The sequence below is a fragment of the Epinephelus lanceolatus genome, chromosome 15, assembly GCF_041903045.1.
Source record: "Epinephelus lanceolatus isolate andai-2023 chromosome 15, ASM4190304v1, whole genome shotgun sequence".
NCBI lineage: Eukaryota > Metazoa > Chordata > Actinopteri > Perciformes > Serranidae > Epinephelus > Epinephelus lanceolatus.
The window spans coordinates 19,124,535-19,145,240 of NC_135748.1; the positions used below are offsets into that span (position 1 = coordinate 19,124,535).

General features: G+C 42.7%; 1 protein-coding gene across 8 annotated transcripts in view; it reads left to right on the plus strand.

Annotated features, from left to right (window-relative positions):
* LOC117267239 (ryanodine receptor 3) overlaps positions 1 to 20,706 on the plus strand; it is a 168,041-nt gene that overhangs the window by 86,243 nt on the left and 61,092 nt on the right. For all 8 annotated transcript variants that reach the window (XM_078175018.1, XM_078175022.1, XM_078175019.1 and 5 more), the window contains exons 36-47: positions 230 to 430; positions 3,717 to 3,819; positions 4,437 to 4,568; positions 14,168 to 14,441; positions 14,545 to 14,659; positions 15,555 to 15,687; positions 17,436 to 17,539; positions 17,641 to 17,776; positions 18,009 to 18,195; positions 18,307 to 18,415; positions 18,490 to 18,610; positions 19,845 to 20,014. In XM_078175018.1, coding sequence (XP_078031144.1) covers positions 230 to 430; positions 3,717 to 3,819; positions 4,437 to 4,568; positions 14,168 to 14,441; positions 14,545 to 14,659; positions 15,555 to 15,687; positions 17,436 to 17,539; positions 17,641 to 17,776; positions 18,009 to 18,195; positions 18,307 to 18,415; positions 18,490 to 18,610; positions 19,845 to 20,014 — 1,785 coding nt within the window. The remainder of the gene's footprint in view (positions 1 to 229; positions 431 to 3,716; positions 3,820 to 4,436; positions 4,569 to 14,167; positions 14,442 to 14,544; positions 14,660 to 15,554; positions 15,688 to 17,435; positions 17,540 to 17,640; positions 17,777 to 18,008; positions 18,196 to 18,306; positions 18,416 to 18,489; positions 18,611 to 19,844; positions 20,015 to 20,706) is intronic.

The window sequence follows — 20,706 nt, forward strand, 5'->3', positions numbered from 1 at the left end:
GCTCTATCACTGTAATAGACCCATTCAGGAGTCAGTCAGATATGAAATGGCTCTGTCTCATATTGAACAAATGATCTCTTAAATGTTTCTTTAATAAGTGGAATGATGTGAAGCCATATGGCTGTTTGTATGTATTCCTAATAGACTTGCTCGTACCAGCTGCTTCGAGGTGCGCAACAGTGATGCAACGGTATTTGTTGTCTGTCTCCTCCCCCTGTCTGTTCCCCAGATGTGCGAGCTGCTTCACTATTTCTGCGACTGCGAGTTGAAGCACAGAATCGAGGCCATCGTGTCTTTCTCCGACAGCTTCGTCTCCAAGCTGCAGTACAACCAGAAGTTCCGCTACAATGAGCTGATGTTGGCCCTCAACATGTCGGCTGCTGTCACAGCAAAGAAGACCAAAGAGTTTAGATCGCCCCCTCAAGAGCAGGTGAGATGAGGTCATAGGTGACTTAAGGCTGCTGGGTGGGAGGTAAAGGTGGTTAGAAACACTAAGGTAATCGTACTTACAAACCAGTTCAGGGTGTAGGTTCAAGTCACCACTTAATCAGTCTCCGAACTCATTGGGTATCAGTCTGATGAGGATAAGCCTCTGGGGGCAATGGCCAATATTTTGGGGGCCAAGACTCACTCTTCTATGTGCCAGGCATTTTGGCTAATCTTTTGAAAAAAAACATCTGTATATGATTGCAGATAAATAAAAAAACAAAACAAACAAACAAAAAAAACCCCCAGCTAAAGCAAAGCTTCTTTGTCTTTGACAATAGCCGCCAGGTTCTAAGATTGCATTTCAGCCAATGCATCCCATCTCTTTTGCTCTCCACACAGACTGTTTACCTGCGACACGAACATGATCAATCAGTACAACTCAGACTACAAACTTCCGATACCAAAACCTTGATCTGTTGCCTACAGATTCTACATACATACATACATACAGATACCTGTTTATAGAGATTACTACCTAATTGATCCTTCGCTATGTCCCGCCCCACAGACTGGCTAATCATAACGTAGCATCAGGCCAGTTTAGACCAGGGTCCAACAACAACACAGCTGTGCTCCATTGACTCTGATGCAGTCATTTCAGATTTTCTTCATTTTCAGGCTGGTTTTGTCGATTTGGAGCTAAATGTTGTGCCTGGGGCACGTCGTGTATTAACAGTTGTTCCAAAACCAAAATTAAACCCTGAAAAGTGTAGGGTTAGCTAGCTAGCTACTGCAGATATAGCCTACTGAATGTATACACATGCTGCTTTTGCTTTTTAATGATTATAACAGTGAAACAAAGACCAACCCTGCTGTACAGGAACCAGTGAAGGGAAGCAGGGAGACTTTGCTGATATTCAACCAGCTATGTGTCATCACGTTGTAAACAGATGAACGTTGTTTGACTTCCCCCGGAGATCCTTGACAGTCCAGCAGCACGGGGGCGAAGCCAAGCACCGCTCATCCGCACACACTGCGATGCCACACAGCTGATTCAATATGGGCAAAGTCTCCCTTTATATTCATTGTCCTGTGTGGTGATCAGCAGTGATGTGGTGGTTCACTTTTACACTGTGATCTGTAGCCTATAGTTCGGCTTTAGCCTCTAACTATCTTTGTCTTTTTAACCTGTTGTTGCTGCTGAGTCAGTTTGACATCCTGGATATATCCTTCAATCACAGACTGTAGAGCCCTCTGTCTGCTTCTCTCTGGATTCACTGTTTCATTTTTACAAAAATATGATAATTTTTCTTCAGGGAGTGCAGTTAGTTACAGTGTGGGCTCCATGCTTACTGCGACAGCTTGACAGACCATCAAAAAGGGGCGGGGCTTAGCGAAAGGTTAGTTGTCTGTTGTGCTAGCTGTACATTTTCTGCATCAGGAACCAGGCAACATTTAAATAACTACATTTTTATGTTTTATCTATATATTATATGATAAATGGAATTGGAAAATGTTAAAAATAAGCAATAAACACTGACATCTCCATATTAGTAACGCGAGGCATGATGTCACATTGGTGTTTTTTGCCTGTGAATACTTAAAATTTAAGCAACTTTTACATTTTAAACAGAATGAAATAACTACATGGCGGCATGGTGGTGTGGTGGTTAGCACTCTCGCCTCACAGCAAGAGGGTTGCTGGTTCGATCCCGGGCGTGGGAGCCCTTCTGTGCGGAGTTTGCATGTTCTCCCCGTGTCAGCGTGGGTTCTCTCCGGGCACTCCGGCTTCCTCCCACAGTCCAAAGACATGCAGATTGAGGACTAGGTTAATTGATAACTCTAAATTGTCCGTAGGCGTGAATGGTTGTCTGTCTCTATGTGTCAGCCCTGCGATAGTCTGGCGACCTGTCCAGGGTGTACCCTGCCTCTCTCCCGATGTCAGCTGGGATAGGCTCCAGCCTCCCCGCGACCCTCAAGAGGATGAAGCGGTTAGAAGAATGAAATAACTACATTGATTCCGTTAGCATACTTAAAGGCCCTGCACACCTGCACAGGTGTTTTGGCGCATCTTGGCTCATTAAACCACTGCTCAGTTTGAGCTTGGCCAGACTCCATGCACCCCTAAGAAAGATGAAAATAAAGGTGTCATTTGTACCACCACAGCAGGTGCAACAAAGCCCACTGGAGAGTGAGGAAGATGTCAATCAAACACAGTCTGCACACTCCCACACACTCCTGAGGAAAGCTCTGATCATCATCTGTGGTTTAAACATTTTGATAACCACTGATCTATGCTAACCTGCCAGAACTGTACAAATGAAAGATATTGAAACAGCATCTACCCTGCGCTATCATGAAAACCACATCATGCACTCTCTTATGTGTAACAAGATGTACATGTTCAACTGGAGAAATGTACTTCTGCTTCTTTAAGATGAAGTCTTAGGTAAGACTCTAGACTGCTGCTCCACACTGTGGGGAATAATGATACAGTAACAACTCTTTCCACCTACTTAAGGTGCAGTTGACATCTCTATCCCGGCACTTTCACAACAATTCGCACCTCTGTTTAGGTGATTCTGACGACTCTCACATGTCTGCCATGTGACCACAGTGACGCTCATGTGACCGAAAGGTGCAAACCAGCCACAGAGAGTCGATACCAGGACCTGTGCATCAGTTAGATCTTACAGTAAAGCACACATCACTCTATGACAACTGACCAAAAAGAAAGCCTGGAGGCTCACTGCTTCAAATGATGCATGAAACTGGATAATTCAGAGGGGAAGCTGTTACATAACTCCAGTAATTTTCCACATACATGGCTAATTTCTCTCCCCATCCTCAGATTCCCTTTTTAGTTTTTGCTTCATGAAAAATTCCCTCATTTTGGTCCCAGGGTGAACGAGCGCTGGTCCTCTCTTCAAATGTTGCAAGCACTCTCTTTTGTGCGTGTTGAACAAAGCCTCAAGGCGAATTCATCCTTCTTCTCTGTGGTGTCATTGCTCCAGTGAGTGCCAGCACACACACACACATACAGTAGCCCTTTAGGGTCACAGCTGGAGATGGAGTTCAGTGCTTCACAGCTACTTTAATGACTTGTCATAGTGTCCTTCGGTCTGTGAGTGCCGAGGGAGAATTGGCCACTTAAGCTGTTTTTTCTTGTGAATCCGACAATGAGATTACATCATGTTCATGCGATTGCTGTTGAAAGAAGAGAGGGATCAGAGAGAAAAAGAATTACCAGACATTGTTTATGCATTTCTTGTGTTTCCATACTTTAGATCAACATGCTGCTGACCTTCAGTATGGGCGAGGACTGTCCGTGTCCGACAGACATCCAGGAGGAACTGTATGATTTTCACAACCAGCTGCAGCTCCACTGTGGTGAGATGCTGCTCTTGAGAAACATTTATGAGCAGCTTTATCTTTATCATGAAACATGCATTATTGTATTTCACTTGATGCAGATACATCTTATATTGCTGCTATTGATTGTAGAATTTATTACAGACGTTTTACAAAGGCAGCATGAACTTGCAGCGTGGGTGGAAAATTATTAACATGGAGAAAATCTAATAGAAAATATAGAAAACATATAAAATTGTGTGTTTCTGTCAGCTGAATTGTTCCAGTCATTGCTCTCAGAAATTCTTTTTCCTTCTCTGCATCTCCCTCTATCTCCCGGCACAGAAGTTATAGTTCAGTGCCTCTCACATTGCTCTGACATCTTGATGTTTTGATAAATAATTGACTTGCTCAGCCCTCTGTGGTACAACCAATCTAATGGCAGTTTCAGCCACGCCACATACAGTAACGCCGACTTGCCACGCCACCCTCCACGTACAGAACAATGAAAAACGACTTCAAATTTGCCAGGAAATAAGAGATGCTGCACATCCAGTGCCACACATCATACACATGACATACATGCTAACCCCACAGGGAGAGCAGAGGTATTGCTGTAATATGCTCTGTGCGCTGTTTGTGTTTGTGTTGTGCAGGGATCCCTATGGAGGAAGATGAATACGAGCAAGATACATCGATCAGAGGCCGCCTCATGATGCTGGTGAACAAGATCAAAGGCCAGGCTCACAAAGCGGAGGAGCCCACAGAGAAGGAGCAAGCTGCACCATGTGAGGAAGTCACTGTTTTTATTGCTTGATAATATTAGCGAAGCTGCAGTGAACCTCCTGTATCAGTCTACCCGGGTGACAAACACATTTCTGACTGGACTGGAGGATGTGGGTTAAAGCTTTGTCATGCACATGTTCACATTTAGTTTCTGATCTAAATTAATTTTCTAGAAAGTTGATCCAATAGTAGCTACATACTGAAACAGCAGCAAGAACAGTGAGCATTAAAGGTCCAGTGTGTATGCAGATTGTGTGTCAGAGAACAACTACGCAAAAACCCCAGAATGTAAACACGTGAATGGCCTTACCTGTAGCCAGTGTGTTTGTCCATTCTGGGCTACTGTAAAATATGGGTGGGCAATATGGCCCTAAAATAATATCACGATATTTCATGGTATTTTTGTGATAGCGATATTCTTGACGATATGACAAATTAGGGAAAAAAATAAAATAATATTATATATATATGTTACATTTATTTTCTAAATATTTATATGCAAATATGTAATAGTAATAATAATAATAATAACAAAAAATATATGTTATTATTATTGATTTAAGAACATAGAATCGCAAAAAAATAAGTGATATAGACAAAAATGATCTCTCATTTTTTTGTTTGTAAACAACAACACTAACTCAGAGTGAGATTCAGATACTGTATACAATATTATTAGTTCAACAAAATAAAATCTACCACAAATTACACATTTAAACAGCTCCCAAATACAAAAAGAAAATGTACCCTGAGATCTTTATATATAAATCAACAGGTGATTTCCTTCTTTTAGCAAAATCATAATTAGGGTCTGGGCAGCTAAACTGCTATTGACACTATTGTAATCCTAGGTATTCTTCTTCTTCTTCTTCTTCTTCTTCTTCTTCTTCTTCCGAGGAAATCATTTTAAACATCAGTTTTTCACTTATGGAGCAAATCAATCATTGTTACAAACAAATTACCAACATCTCCATGCTGTCTAGATGCAATATGTGTATTTTCAGATTTTTGTCTTAATAACTGAATTTTTTACAGTGGTTTCAAATCTGCCTTTCCATGCACGGATGGCTGCTTTCCTACACAACAGTGAATGGCTTACTCAATTTGTGAAGCCACTGTTGAGTTGCTACTTGCCAATTAGTTCAGCGCGGTAGATGACCGTCTTAGGTTCCAGAGGTTGCAGGTTTGAGCCTCAACTGGTGCAGAATCCACAGTGTAATGTAAACATCTTCTTGTGCTCCAGCTTATTGCTTAAAATTGCCTGAGCGTGACTGATCACTGTGCAGCATCTTCAAGTCTTTTTTCTGCTAGAAAATCTGCCTTCTCATGCTTAAAAAAAAAACAAACTTTGCACAAAGATCCAGTGTCAATACTTCAGTGTGAAACCATCTGAGGCTTCTCACTTTGCACATAGCTCAACTAGTTAAACATCAGTTTTTCATTTATGAAGCAAATCAATCATTGTTAAAATAAATTACCAACATTTCCATGCTGTCTAGATGCAATATGTGTATTTTCAGATTTTTGTTTCGATAACTGAATTTTTTACAGTGGTTTGAAATCTGCTTTTCCATGCATGAACGGCTGCTATACCTGCACGTCTGGCTTAGTCAATTTGTGAAGCTACACATGCATTGTCACTGACTAATTAGCTCAGTGAGATAGAAATCGATTCTTAGTCTCAGAGGTTGTGAGTTCAAGCCTCAGCTGATGCAAAAGGCAGATTGTGTTGATAAATTCCTAAATGTCTTCCAATTCTTCTGCTTGTTGCTCAGAATTGCCTAAAAATGCCCGGACCCGACCCATCGCTGCACAGCAGCTATAATTGATTGAGGTGTTTTTTTTCTCACCTGGACCTTTATGCTCTCCCATCTCTCTTCTAATCATCATGCTGTGACCTGTGTCAGGAAGTTATGCTATGATAACTATCACACATTCACATATATGTACTTTTTTGTCGAGCGGCAAGTGGTACGAAAGTTTAGATTACCAAAGGTTTATGACAAAATCACTTGACGACACCAACTCCTGTGTGTGCACGGCGAGAGAGGAGAGGGAGAGACGTGCTGCTGCCAGAGGAGCCGCTGCCTGAGTTCCCTCTGAGTGGTAAAAGAGTCTGAGAAGTCCGGGGCTGTTCATAAAACATTCAGGACGCCACAGTTTATTCCACACTACTGAGGCTGCTCCTCTTTTTAGAACCACCAAGGAGTCTGTAATAATTTAGCTTACAGTCATGCTTGTTGTTGACGTGGGTAACAGTATGACATCAATATGTCAGCAAGTCGAAATATCGCGAGTATCACGATATGAATTTTTCATATGATAATAAAAATTATACTGGTATTATTGTGAATGAGATGATATGGCACACCCCTACTGTAGAACAACATGGCGGACTCTGTGGAAGAGGGCACAGACATAAACAGCTCATTCTAAGCTAACAAAAATAACAATACTTAGTTTCAGGTGATTGTTAACTAACGGAACTAAAGGAAACTTTTTCTCTTCATAAGATTTTATTTCTGAGTCCATGTCTCCAAAACTTGCCAAGAAAAATGTTTTTGACATTGAAGTTGTTCTCTTGCTATACTGCCTGAGCAATATTTGTTATTTTCCCATAAAAGCACAAGCTCTTACACACAAGTTATCACTTTACTCTCCGCTGAATTCTGCTTGTTTATGGTGTTTTCACTTCTTTCTGTACGGTCTCTCTCTCTCTCTGTGTTCTTAGCTTAGAGGGAGACAAGAATTAAAAGCAGGAGCTCCTGTACTGCAGCTCCAGCACCCTCGGTCTTGCCTCTATTTGTCTGCCAGTGTCATGTGGACTGAGTCACTGGGTGGCAGTCATTTCCATTTCAATTTCTTTTCAATTTCGTTATGGTAATATGGAGCCGGTGTGGAGGAGAGGCTCTGGAGTGAAGAGCGTCTTCCGTCTGCCGCTCCGGGGAGATGAGAGAGGAGCGATGAAAGGAAAAAACATCGGTGATAAAACCAAATCCTTCACCTGATTAAACCCATAGACACATAGGGACATGCACGGGCCTGGCGGCACAATCGTGAACACGCACGCCGGAACAAAAAACATTTCAATCATAGTACTCAATAACCGCGGTGCCACAACAGTATAAATGCAGAACAAGCTGTATCTAATTTTCTATCTCAAGTAGCACTCTCTGTGAGGGACCAATCAAGTGGATGATTGCAAGTTATGACTTAACTGGTAGCAAACGCAGTCTGCTTGTTGTGTTGGTCTTCAATATGGACAGCAGCGTGTGTTTTGTGAAACTGCTCTCACTGTTTGGGTTTTATTTATTAGCGTGAGTGTCTATTTATGGCAGCAGCTTTCTCTTATTTATAACCTTTTCTGAGAATTACCCTGCTCTGGCTATAAAACAAGACGTGTGTTTTTAATTACCTAGATAGAGACTAACCAATGTGAGTCAGGGTATTTTATTGCTTCTGAAACCCCCTCTAAGAAATTGACCAACACCATACCATCCCCTGTCTATTCTTAAAAGCAATGCTGGCAACAGGAAGTGGCCAAGTTGCACATGGATAAATTTGGGCTGAAATATGTGATGCTGAAAGGCAATCTCTCCGCTGGGATTTGGTGTGACCCTGACATGGAGCACATAAGACCGCCACGCTGATCTCCAAGGAGCAAGGCTGGATGAAAATAGAGGAGTTTGTATTTCCCTTAAAAGAGTGCTTTGGTGGCGGCGGTCTCTGCAGGCTGATGTGTACGGGCTGATTGATTAGAAGGCTGGTGTGTGGTGGCAGCTGCAGTTCAGGAGCGTCACATCGACTTCCTTGGCAGCTAGAGGCGTCAGAAAGCAAGAGAAGGGAGTGGAATAATTTACAATCTCTGCGGGCGAATTCTCTAATCTGCCAAAAGTGTTTCTTCTTTGAATCATTTTGAGATTATATATACTGTACGTTGGTGTTGAAGCTTGATACGGAGACCATGTTTGTTAATCTTTTTTCCTTCCAGTGGCTTTGGTGAAGTAAATTTAGATGTAGTGTCTGGCTTTCTTAGAATATGTGTTTATTATTTTTTGAGAGAAGGACAAAAATATGAACAAAAACAATCATAGTTAAATGAAATACGTAGCAAAGTACAAAAGTGTGTAGACGTGTAAATTCCGTCACGGAGGACGACAGGAAGCTAAAATATTTTTACCTTGAACAGCAAAGTCTTCTACTGTTACCATTGCTGATATTGCCTACTGGCCTCACCTCATTATACCGCCCTGCTCCCGTCCACTAACATGATATCCTCTTTGCCGTCTCACGTCTGTCAGATTCCATGTGAACACAGCATTACTCTGGAAGAATTTCATTACAGGGCCCCAGGTCTTATCGAACACACCTCCTCTATCTTTATTATAATCACAGTCTCAACCACAGCTCATATGTGGGCACAGCAGTGGTTCTCACGCGGTGTGCCGTTTTGTAATAACCACACATCATTATGGCAATATTCAAATGGGACTATTCGAAAAGTTATGAATTAATTTTTACGCTCATTTCCGAAAAAGCGGCAAACTTTGGCTAAAAAATGTAATTTGATTTAATTTAAAAAACCTTCACAGGGAACCTGTTTGTTGCTGTTTATGCGTAGGATTTACAAGTGTGTGACACATCAAAAGCCCTGATTGGGAGCCAGTGTGAGGGATGATAACATTTAAAAGGAGAAAGCCATGAGTGGGACAATGGATTGCTTTATTGTACGGAGCAAATTATAAAAAAAAACACCAGGGAGGACAAGCTACCACCTAAAGAAAAGATTAAAAAAAACGTAGGGAAAATAAATAAATTTAGGGAAATTAGGGAAACCTTAGACAGGTACTAAGGTTTCCCTAATTTTATTGTCTCATGTCATGATAAGAGTAATGACACATGTTAGAGAAGCTGTTATGCTCAGATATCAATACAGGTGTGCCTTGAGATTTTGGCTTGTCCTTTGCCCTTGCTTTTGGCACAAAAAGTTTGAAAACACTGGGGTACAGAGTCCACTTTCTGCACTTGCAAGATAAACTTTTTTGCAATCACCATTCCAAACAAAACAGACATTTTTCCATAGTTATTGGCAAAAGACAGGGAAAAGATAAGGATGGCTGAGAGCAGGTCATGTTTCCAAAGCTTCCCAAAAGCCTCTGAGAAACAATGAAAGTTGCTTTACCAGTAAATATAAAATTTAGCTCATGAAAAGAATTAAAAAAAATATTTTGATTCATGTTTGACAACCAAACACAGGATGTACAATAACACAAAGAGTCGACAAGCCAAACCAGATGCTCTGTACTCAGAGCTAATTGCTAGCATCAGAATGCTAACATGCTTAGGCTGACAGTGCTGCAAATGTTTGTTTTGGGTTTTTTTTAAGATTTTTTTTGGGCATTTTGCCTTTAATTGACAGGACAGGTAAGTGTGAAGGGGGGATGACATGTAGCAAAGGGCCACAGGCTGGATTCGAGCCCGGGCCACTGCGACAACAGCCTTGTACATGGGGCGCCTGCTCTACCACTAAGCCACCGATGCCCCACAATGCTGCAAATGTACCGATTCTTAGCAAATAATGTTTACAATGTTTATCATTTTAGTTAGCATGCTAACATAATGCTAGTTAGCACAAAACTCCATGTACAGCAGAGGCTGATGCCAGGGTGTCTACAGCTCTTTAAACAGTCTTCAAATGTCTTAAATTCAATGTTACAACCATAAGGCCTGTAAATGGTCGTATATTTAAATTTGTGAGGTCTTCACTACTACAAACATTCTATCTAATTTCATTATCCTTTTTTAATTTCTTTTTATGAAAATTATTGAAGCCTTTCTATGTAAAAGTCCATATTTCAAGTGTTATAAATCTTTAAAAACTATGATACTGTCATTTTACTTCATACTTGCACCTACCTGTTGGCAAAATGTAGATTGACTTATCTCACTCTAATAACCATATTCCTATATCACACTTACCTCTTCACAAGACCATATATATACTACTTATCTGCAGTGTTTACCTGCCATGCTTAAGTAAGTGAAGCCTGAAAACATTTGTCCAAATATCTGTCCTAAATTTGGTTAAAAGTTGTCTTCAGAAGGTCTTAAGAAGCATTAAATTTAACTGTCTGATACCTGTAGATACCCTCAATGGAAATATTTCGCAGATATTTGGTCACAAACCACTGAAGTCGTTTGCTTAGTATATATTATGTTTGGTCATGTTGATACAGTTTATGATTTGTCCTATTTTGTTTGGAATCAGATGTATATTTTTGTGGGCACAGTGTGTGAGGAGTGTATGTGACAGTTGGTATATATGTTGAAAAACCAAAATAAAATCTTATATGAGAGGAAGGTTTGCCAGGAGGCAGGAGGATGGCCAGAGTGAAAATGACATGATATATCCCGCACTGTTACTAAAGCTATAACTTCTCCTCTTTGCACAGTGAGAGCCCGAAGATACAAAAGGCGCCGTCGTCTTTGCCATTATTTCATGGGGATGAAGTAAGAGGAGCGCAGAAGTCGTTTTCCTCCTCTGATGAATGGTTTATCCACCAGAAGCATTTAATGCTCAGACATGATGACTTGCCTCGCACAAGTGTGTGTGAGCTCACAGGGGATTGTGTGTGAACCCTCACATCATGAAAAACTGCTGGCTCCCATCAGCGTAACACTGCACCGGTCCGATTTGTTTGTTTGGGTGTAGCGAATACACCCCTCCAGCAGAGTGCTGGAGGGGTGTATTCAAGAGCAAAACAGAGAGGGATGGAACGAGCAGGCGTGTTTGATAGTGTGACAGAATGAGAGTCAGGTGTTGTGAAGCATCTTGGCTGAGAGGAAGAAATGTCGCTTCTCATTTTGGAGCAAGCTGGTGCTTCTGCCCTTTATCTGACACCCACGCGACTCTCGGTGGCAGGATCGGTTACCGCTGACTGTGACATTCTGCTGGCTCCCCACCCATCACACACACACACTTGCTGTGATTGACAGCCTTGCGTCAAATAGTCTTTGGGAAAACAACAGATGTAATCAACCAAACAGACGCAGGGGTCTTAAAAACACAATCACCTAATTGCAGTAATTTTAAGAAAATCAATGGCGTATAAATGGCTCAGTATTTTATGGTTCTGAGTTGTTTAATTGACGTCTTTCTCTCCTGTGTGTATTCATACCCCACACTCACAAATTTATGTGCACACCCGCACCCACACTCCGTATTGATCCAGCCTTAATGAAGCCTTAAGGGTAACCCACATACGAACTGTCCAAACAAATGTCTCACTTTAACCGCAGAAGCAAAATATTGTACTGTACAGAACTATTAATACCGTGTCCACTTCCCCTGCGTACTCTGTTACATAACAGGGTTTCCTCTCCGCTCTGCTGAAAATGTGCCTTTTCATGAATGAATGTTTGTTTTCCAAGAGAACAGAAAAAATTAAATAAAACACAGCTGATTGCCTCTCCTTTAGAAGCTGGGGCTCATAGAGGTGACGAATACATGTGTGCAGTCGTATTAGCTTGACTTAAGCCACGCGAAAGACTTTGAAGCAGCTATGTGTCTTTTTGTGTGTGTGCTCAAGGTCTTATTTGCATCACAGAGCCAGTTTGGGAATAAAAGGAGCACCCAGTCGAGCAGAGGACCTTTTAACGTCAGTCTAATAGAGCTTTGTGTTGCATGTGTGTGTGTGTGTTAACGTCTGTGTGTTTAAGGGAGAGGTGCCTCGGTGTGACCTCAGTTAATGGAGGAGGGTTGCAGTGTATTTTCCTCTTATGACCAATGATACGCAGTAGGGATTACAAGACAATGCAGCGGGCACTTTGCTGTCGAAATAAATCTTTCTCTGCTATTTTAAAGGCAAATCTCGTCTCACTAATGAAAATTAGAAAAGCCAATATTCCCATTTACAATTAATATGTCCACAGCCACCCCAAACCTTTGTTGTTGTTGTTGTTGTTGTTGTTATAATCTGTATTATAAGTTTATAGTAATGATGTAGCTTTGATGGCCGCTGAAAGCAGCAAAGCGTAGGAGGATACTACTACACTATATTTACTGTGCAACATTAAAGCTGCACTAATCAATATTTTCATCGTAACAATTGATCACATGGCTGTGTGTCATGTCACTGAGCTCATTTGTATCGATGAACCTGCAGAGAATTATTATCCAGCTCTGCAGTTCCTCTCTACTGAGCATTTTAGTGTCTTTCAGCTCATTTTCTTTTTATTGCCCAAATCTTTACTGCTTTGAGTCACTCTTGCTGCTTTCATCAGCATCGTTTCCAGGGACATTAGCTTACTTGCTTGTACATTAGGTAAAACAGTCTAACATTACTCTCTCAGTTACGAACCAGAATCATCAGGCAGGCTCTTGCGTCCTCTGCCGTGACGGAAAAAGTCCGGTTTGTCTGCTGCAAGCAGATGCTGGGGTTCATAGAGCCAAACTGGGAGCAGAGAGAAGAGCCTGAGAGGTGAGGAAGAGATCACAGTGGGGGAGGTGCAGGTGCTCCTGCACAAGGCGACCCTCCTCTGTGCAGAGTCCAAATAGGAAAGAGGAAAAATTAGGGGTTTAACGACCCATTGATCTGCATCGATATATTGATTCCATGATTAACGATCCAGTATCATGGATACAAAGTGAAAACATCGATCCGTATTGCCATCTTTAGGGTACGCTTTTAGTTTGTGTCTGTGTCACTGTCAAAGAGCGGTAGGCAGATGAAAAGCAGTCAAGAGGATGACGACGAGGATACTGTTATTTACTCGGGAATAAATCAGCAGTGTGGAAATATTTTGGATTTTGGAAAAAACATGGGACAACAGATTGAGCACATGCCATGTGTAGATGCTGTTACGAGACAAAACGATACGTTACCTGCCTGGTCGGGCATCTCATCATGCTAACTTCTCACCACAGCTTCAACAATGTTAGTCTGAAAAAATGTGCATGCAGGCTGCAATTCAAAAGTGCTGTTCTGTCCGGAGACGTATCGACGTTAACTAATGATAAGTAAGAAAAAAAAAGACATAACATGTAATTTCTTAAGCTATGAGATGTAAAAAGTTTGTTAGCCGCTATGCTAATTTATGCAGTGTAAACATGCTACAGTAAATAATGTGTGACTAGCAAAAAACAATGTTGAGTCCATAAAATAAATCACATTTAAGTGTTAACTGCTATGACGTAATGCATAATGTTAAAGGGCCATCCCAGTGATTTTTCATGTCATGAGTTCCATTGGAAGTGCAGGATCCAGTGTTTTTGAACCAGTTGTCAGGACATCTCAACCTCTGCTACGTTTGTGAAATTGTAGTTAATAACTGGAGTGCCCTTTCAGCATTTCATGCAAAGGCTTGCTGTTGCAAAAAAGAAAAAAACATAAGTTGGAGACATACTATATCTAACCCAGAGTGTAGTCAGTCTTCAGTCAGAGGTGATTCACGTGTTTAAATGGTCACAAGAACATGTTTAAGACATTTTAAGTCAATAAAATATCCATTTGAAAGTTTGTAGAAAATACACTAATTGCCATAAAAAAAGCTCTTTCTATGAGGAAACCTATCAATCATATTTACCCAACTTCCTTCCCAGCTAATCTGAAGGAGCTGATCTCTCAGACGATGGTCAGCTGGGCTCAGGAGTGTCACATCCTGGATTCAGAGCTGGTCCGCAAGATGTTCAGCCTACTGAGGAGGCAGTATGACAGCATCGGGGAGCTCCTCCGGGCCATGAGGAAGACCTACACCATCAGTGCTGCCTCGGTCCAGGACACCATCAACCTCCTGGCCGCCCTCGGTCAGATCAGATCTCTGCTGTCTGTTCGTATGGGGAAAGAGGAAGAGAAGCTCATGATTGATGGACTTGGGTAGGTTGTGGTCTCCTCAGAGGAACTTTACTCGTGTTAAACATGTTTGAGATATAAGCTCAACTTTTGAGTGAATGTATCCATTGTGTCTTCTCTTCTCCAGGGACATCATGAACAACAAAGTCTTCTACCAGCACCCCAACCTAATGAGAATACTGGGCATGCACGAGACTGTTATGGAGGTCATGGTCAATGTGCTCGGAGGACACAACTCCCAGGTTAAACAATATCTTCCTCTATATCTCTGTCGGCCTCCACAGGCCGTTAAAGAGGCACCCACAGGGCTCACTGTATCACCTCCCCAAAATTAATGTTGTTCACTGAGAGAGTTTGTGTTTTAGTCCAGTTTTGTGTGTTATCATTTGCAAGTGCGCATTAATGAAGACATGGTCCCAGTAGGTGGGCTCTCTCCTCAGGCTGACAGCACCAGAGTCTGGGATGGAGGGCAGAAAGGACAGAGTGAGGCTGCCTGGCAGCGTGTGAAGGTGTCAGGCCTTTAGACGTTAATTAGCAACGAAGACATGCGGGAGACATTATAGATACAAGCCTGCAGAAAGTCATTACAATAAACTCAGCGCCCCAAAATAAAGCAACAACCTCTCCAAAACTATTTGTTGGCAAATCACTGTTTTTTGTTTGTTTCATAACATACTGTATGAAAGAAGTGGATGTAGCCACCATGACATCACCCATTGGTGTGTGGACTACCATCCTGAAGCCTCAAAGTTGGCATTTTGGCTGCCATCTTGTTTTTTTGGTGCCGCAAGTGACTATATTTGGACGAGACGATGGAGCTGGGGAGGACACACATTGCTTCAGCTTGCCATGGTGGTGCCTTGTCAATCACAAGGTTGCCACATCCTAAAGCATACCTTACTTTATTGTCTATTTTACTCTAAATGAGACAATAATTTACAAAATGAACATCACGCTGTGTCGAAGAACACTTGAGTCTAGAGATTTAGACGTGTATACAAGTGTCATTTGGAAAAAATGCAGGTTTTCAATACATAAGACGGAGAAATATTTTGGACACCTACGCTTTGTCCTTGTTGTGATTTAACAACAACAACTGTCTACAACCCTACTTAGTCTGTATGTGCCATTCCACAGGAAATCGCCTTCCCCAAGATGGTGGCCAGCTGCTGTCGCTTCCTGTGCTACTTCTGCCGCATCAGCCGTCAGAACCAGAAAGCCATGTTCGACCACCTCAGCTACCTGCTGGAGAATAGCAGCGTGGGCCTGGGTGGGTACACCTCTCGATGTCTCTGTCACTTAAGTGAGAATAGCTGGTCCATCTTAACAAGGTGAGCCCAAGTGAGCCTGGTCAGGGTCCAGTGGGAAGCTAACTTCGCTCTCTAACTTTGGGGCTAAACTTCTTCACTTTAATGAGCGGGTGACAAGCAAGTCATGGGGACTTGGCTTGGGTCTTGGGGAGTTGTAGCATTGGTTCACTGAAAATAGCCTGAACTGTCCACACACAGCACTGCTATGTTTAACGTCATACTTTCTGCTCTGGTCGCTGCAGCCTCACTGTCATCATCACAGGCACACACACAAACACACACACTCTCTCTCTGTCTCTTTCTCTTCTCTTTTTCTCTCTAGGGATGCTTTGGGGCAACAGAGGTGTACTATACAGTGCCTTTATGGAAGGTTTAAGGGGTTTATAGTTGTCATTGGAAAACGTGCCTATAGGAGTGGCCATCAGGGGCCCCTTTTCCCCAGTTTTAACATTTGCCTGGTTTGTCTTTCCTAATGGTGCTCCTGTGCTAGCAGTTTTCTGTAGGCTTTTGTTATTGCATCTCGTCCTCCTACCCTGCTAGTCTGCACTGATAGTGAAGGAGACTGTAGCTACATTTCACGTGTCATACGTCATCAAAGGGGGAATGCGATGTGAAAATATGTCAAAATGCAACTGTCATGCACAAATCAGCAACGACAATGTAGTGTAAGCTAGCTAGCTACCTTGACAATAGCATACTACTAGTAGTTGTTATGCTTGTCATAAAGAAAAGGACCACAATACATTGTAATGACATTAAACTAAGATATTATGATGGTTGACATAGTTTTTAAATCTTTATTAATGAAGAAAATACATCTTTGGGTTGCAGTACTCTCTGTTTAGTGTTAAACCTCATAAAAAGCTTTGTTTAAAGGGCCGTGTATCCCTAACCCTTTACCCCACCCCTCTAGAATCAGGACACCCTTACCCTCAATGTGAACTTGCAAAACGGAAGGTAAAGGGTTAAGTGCTAGGAGCAAAGGTTGTAATGTTATTGGGCTTACGGTGTAGTTTCACGCTTGTCAGTGGTCAAACACACCTGTAAAACCACCTCTGGGACGGATGAAAGACAAACAGCCAGCGTTCTCATTAGTATGGGCGATGCACTGTAGTCACCTTTTTGCCATCGTCAGACTTGTTCTGCGCCTGTGAGCTCACATATATTAGCCTCGCACCTCTGAAGACGTGTGTTTAATTGTGAGTCAGAGCGCCGAGAATCTGTCAGCGAAGAGAGAGCGTCTCATCTCCCATTCTGTTAGAAGACGGCGGTGCCACAGTCTCAGAGAGCACCCCGCTGGGGCGGGAGAGTGTCTCCCCCTGGCTGCACACACACATGCACCCAGTCAAAAACGCACAAACACACATACACACACGTCAGATTGCTCATCAAACAGGTGACAGGAGTTATGTAACAGTAAAAGCAAATCCAAAATCAAAGGTTGAAATCTTAAAAATATAAAAATATCCAAGCTCTAACCACAGTATTTATATGTTTATGCACATCGCTACATAAACTGGTTACCATAGACCCTGTGGAACCTAGATGAAAGCAGACTGATAGAGGAAACTTTCCTTTAACACTAACCAGCTGTTGGCAGATCAGCTACCAGTGATATTTTGGCAACACCACCCCCTGCTGTTTGCACAAGCTAATATGACATACAATAGAGTTAATGGTTGAGTCTAAAGAGTCCTCTGTGTTGTAGCTTCACCAGCTATGAGGGGCTCCACCCCTCTAGATGTGGCCGCTTCCTCCGTGATGGATAACAACGGCCTGGCTCTGGCACTAGAGGAACCTGATCTAGACAAGGTGAGACTCCTGCCTTCATGCTGTTTATCTGCTTGATGTAAAGACAGTGTCAATTACAGTATTAATCTACATGTGTTGTTATGTATGTACCTCACTCGAAGGTGGTGACCTACCTAGCAGGCTGTGGTCTCCAGAGTTGTCCAATGCTCCTGTCTAAAGGTTACCCAGACATCGGCTGGAACCCCATTGAGGGGGAGCGTTACCTTTCCTTCTTGCGGTTTGCTGTCTTTGTCAACGGTATGACTGCAGTTATCATTCAGTCTTTCTTTTTTTCTTTCTATTCATTATTTTACTGTATCTGTATTCAAAGGTTAGCAAAGCTCCAACAAGGTTTTACAGACCTTTACCTTCAGCTGCTCAAGGCAAAGTCTAGAGAAGCTTAGAGATAGTGGTGTGTTTATGTAAGAGCTGCTGTATTTTCTTGCTGACATTATGTATGTTCTTTTATGTATAATTATGTGTTTTCCAGGCGAGAGCGTGGAGGAGAACTCTAGCGTCGTGGTCAAGCTGCTCATCCGTCGTCCAGAGTGTTTCGGACCTGCCCTGAGGGGGGAGGGAGGGAATGGCCTGCTGGCGGCCATGAAGGAAGCCATCAAGATCTCTGAGACGCCGGCTCTTGACCTGCCGGGCTCTGTGCATGGAGTCAGCTCTGATGTGTAAGCAAAACCGATCAAATCAATACTGAGGACTTACCCTTAAGATTAGCTTTGTTGTTCTCTTTTTTCATTTTCTGCTTTTCCTCAACTCTTCGCTTTTCCCACCGTTAGATCTGCTGATGGCGACGATGAGGAGGAGGTGGTGCACATGGGCAATGCCATCATGTCCTTCTACTCTGCGCTCATCGACCTGTTGGGGCGCTGCGCTCCAGAGATGCATGTACGTTTGATTGAAATTGTGAATTTATTTGTTGTTTTTCTCGCACAGGTTTTCACTGTTTTTCTCTTCTTCAGCTCATCAACAAGGGGAAAGGTGAAGCTCTGCGGATTCGTGCTATCCTGCGCTCTTTGGTGCCTACGGAAGATCTTGTGGGAATTATTAGCATACCACTCAAGATGCCCATCACCAACAAAGGTACTGGTCAGGATGTTCACTCTCATAACACACAGTGGCATACTGCACACCTTTAGGCTCAGATCAGAGCGCGTTTTAGCAGCTCGGAGCGGCTTTTTAAAAGGGTCTACAATAAGAGTGAAGCATTTTGCTGGCTACTTTTGTGTTGCTGAGCACCTCATGTTTTTGCAGGAGCACCTTAAATGCCCTTAAGTTGAAAAAAGTTGAAACAGGCCCTCTGTGGTGGGGATGACAAAAGGTAGTGGCGTTCGTGGTTTGTTTTGCGCTAAAGTTAGCTCACTTCCACCCTAGGCAAGCTGGAAGACATAACCGAACAAATTAGAGCCTCAACAATGTTTTAAATGTTTCACCAACCTTAGTTGTGTCTAAGGTAATGATTGACAGCAAATTGTCAAACTGTTCCCAACTCATCCTAAAATAGGCCTTGACCCAACCATCGTCCAGGTGAAGCTCCTGGACCGCCTTGAGGTTCTCCCTCTTCCTTCTCCTCTTTCTGAGGGTCTCATGTACCCACATAGTTCTTTGTTTCCCTGTGACCAACGTACTATTTGGGAACAGCCTCTCACCGTCAATCACAGTTGGAGCAAGTGTCAGATTTGTATGCAACAGATCTGGGTGTTTACTTCACAGCAAAACAGCAGTTAAGCTAAGGACAGGTGATTCAGTAGGTGCCTACTAGCAATTTAAGCTGCAAAAGCGCTCTGTCTGATCGGGGCATTATCCCTCCATCAGAGGACACATTTGCATGCTACTACAGGATGTCTAGCTCATGTAAAGGTACAATGGTTTATGAAACTCTGCACATTCAGAGCAAGGCGGAAGGTTATTGATTACATTTCACTGCTCATGCCTTTTTAATCAGCACAACGCTTTACTGCACACTCCCATAGCTCTGAGTAAGCCAGATCATTTCTATAGCGAGCTGTCTTGCTCTATTGATTGATCTGCATAAGCATGGCAAGACTCGCCTCTTAAATTTGCTGCCCAGAGCACCGCCACACACACGAGCTCTGTCAGCAGGCCAAGAGCAAAGACAGCAGGCCGTGGCTCCAGCACCAGAAAACTCTCATCCGCATGCTGCTGCATGCCACCTAATGAATACACACGAGTCCCCTAATCAGAAAAGACTTGCCATTATGCACTGTGGGCTGTTCGCTGGGTATTTCACTGATTCACACCTGAGTGGTTTACTCTACATGTTGTGCCTTTCTCTCCCTGTCTCAATCTCTCTCAGATGGGTCGGTGACTGAGCCAGACATGTCCGCCTGCTTCTGTCCGGACCACAAGGCCCCCATGGTGCTGTTTTTGGACAGGGTGTATGGTATCGAGGACCAGAGCTTTCTGCTTCACCTGCTGGAAGTGGGCTTTCTTCCTGACCTGAGGGCTGCTACCTCTCTGGATACGGTGGGTTAAGCTGACAACAACACAGGAGTAATGAATGTAACATGAACTTCATCAAGGAGTTTCATGATCAATAATATTGGGCAACCCTTTATACTAATGAGGAGCTCCTCATTAAGCCATGGTTCAAGTTGCTCTTTGGCTGATTCATTTAATTGTTCTGTACTCTTATTTATCAACAAAATGTTTATGGAGCTGACAGCTCGCTCAGCTCTAAGCTCTCAGATCCATAGTGTGCAGACTTGTGGCTAAAATGAATCCATCATCACATAATATGATAAAACGTTTATTTAAAGCGCAGCAGCACACAAGGGAGTGAAAGTCATTCTGAGCACCTGGCCTGCAGTGAAGTCAGCTATTTTATGAGCCGATTCCCAGTGTGTGTGTTAGATGTGTGCAGTGCAGTAATGTTAGGGCCTAGACAGCAAGGAGAGGCTTTTTTCTTTTGCTGTAGACATGTCTGTCCTGGTCAACAGTGTTACTGTGGCAGAAAGCTAAGAATATCATCTCTGACATCAGGCAGAGCTGTTCACACTGAGAGAGACTGTACTGTACTGTTCACAATGACAGAGACTGTACTACGCATGTGTGACGGTCTGGTATTTGGGAATCTTTTCAAGTGTTGTGTGTGGTTGTAATAGTCCCATGCTTTCTTTAGTTTGGCTTGCTTACATGTTTTCCAAACCTGTTAACCA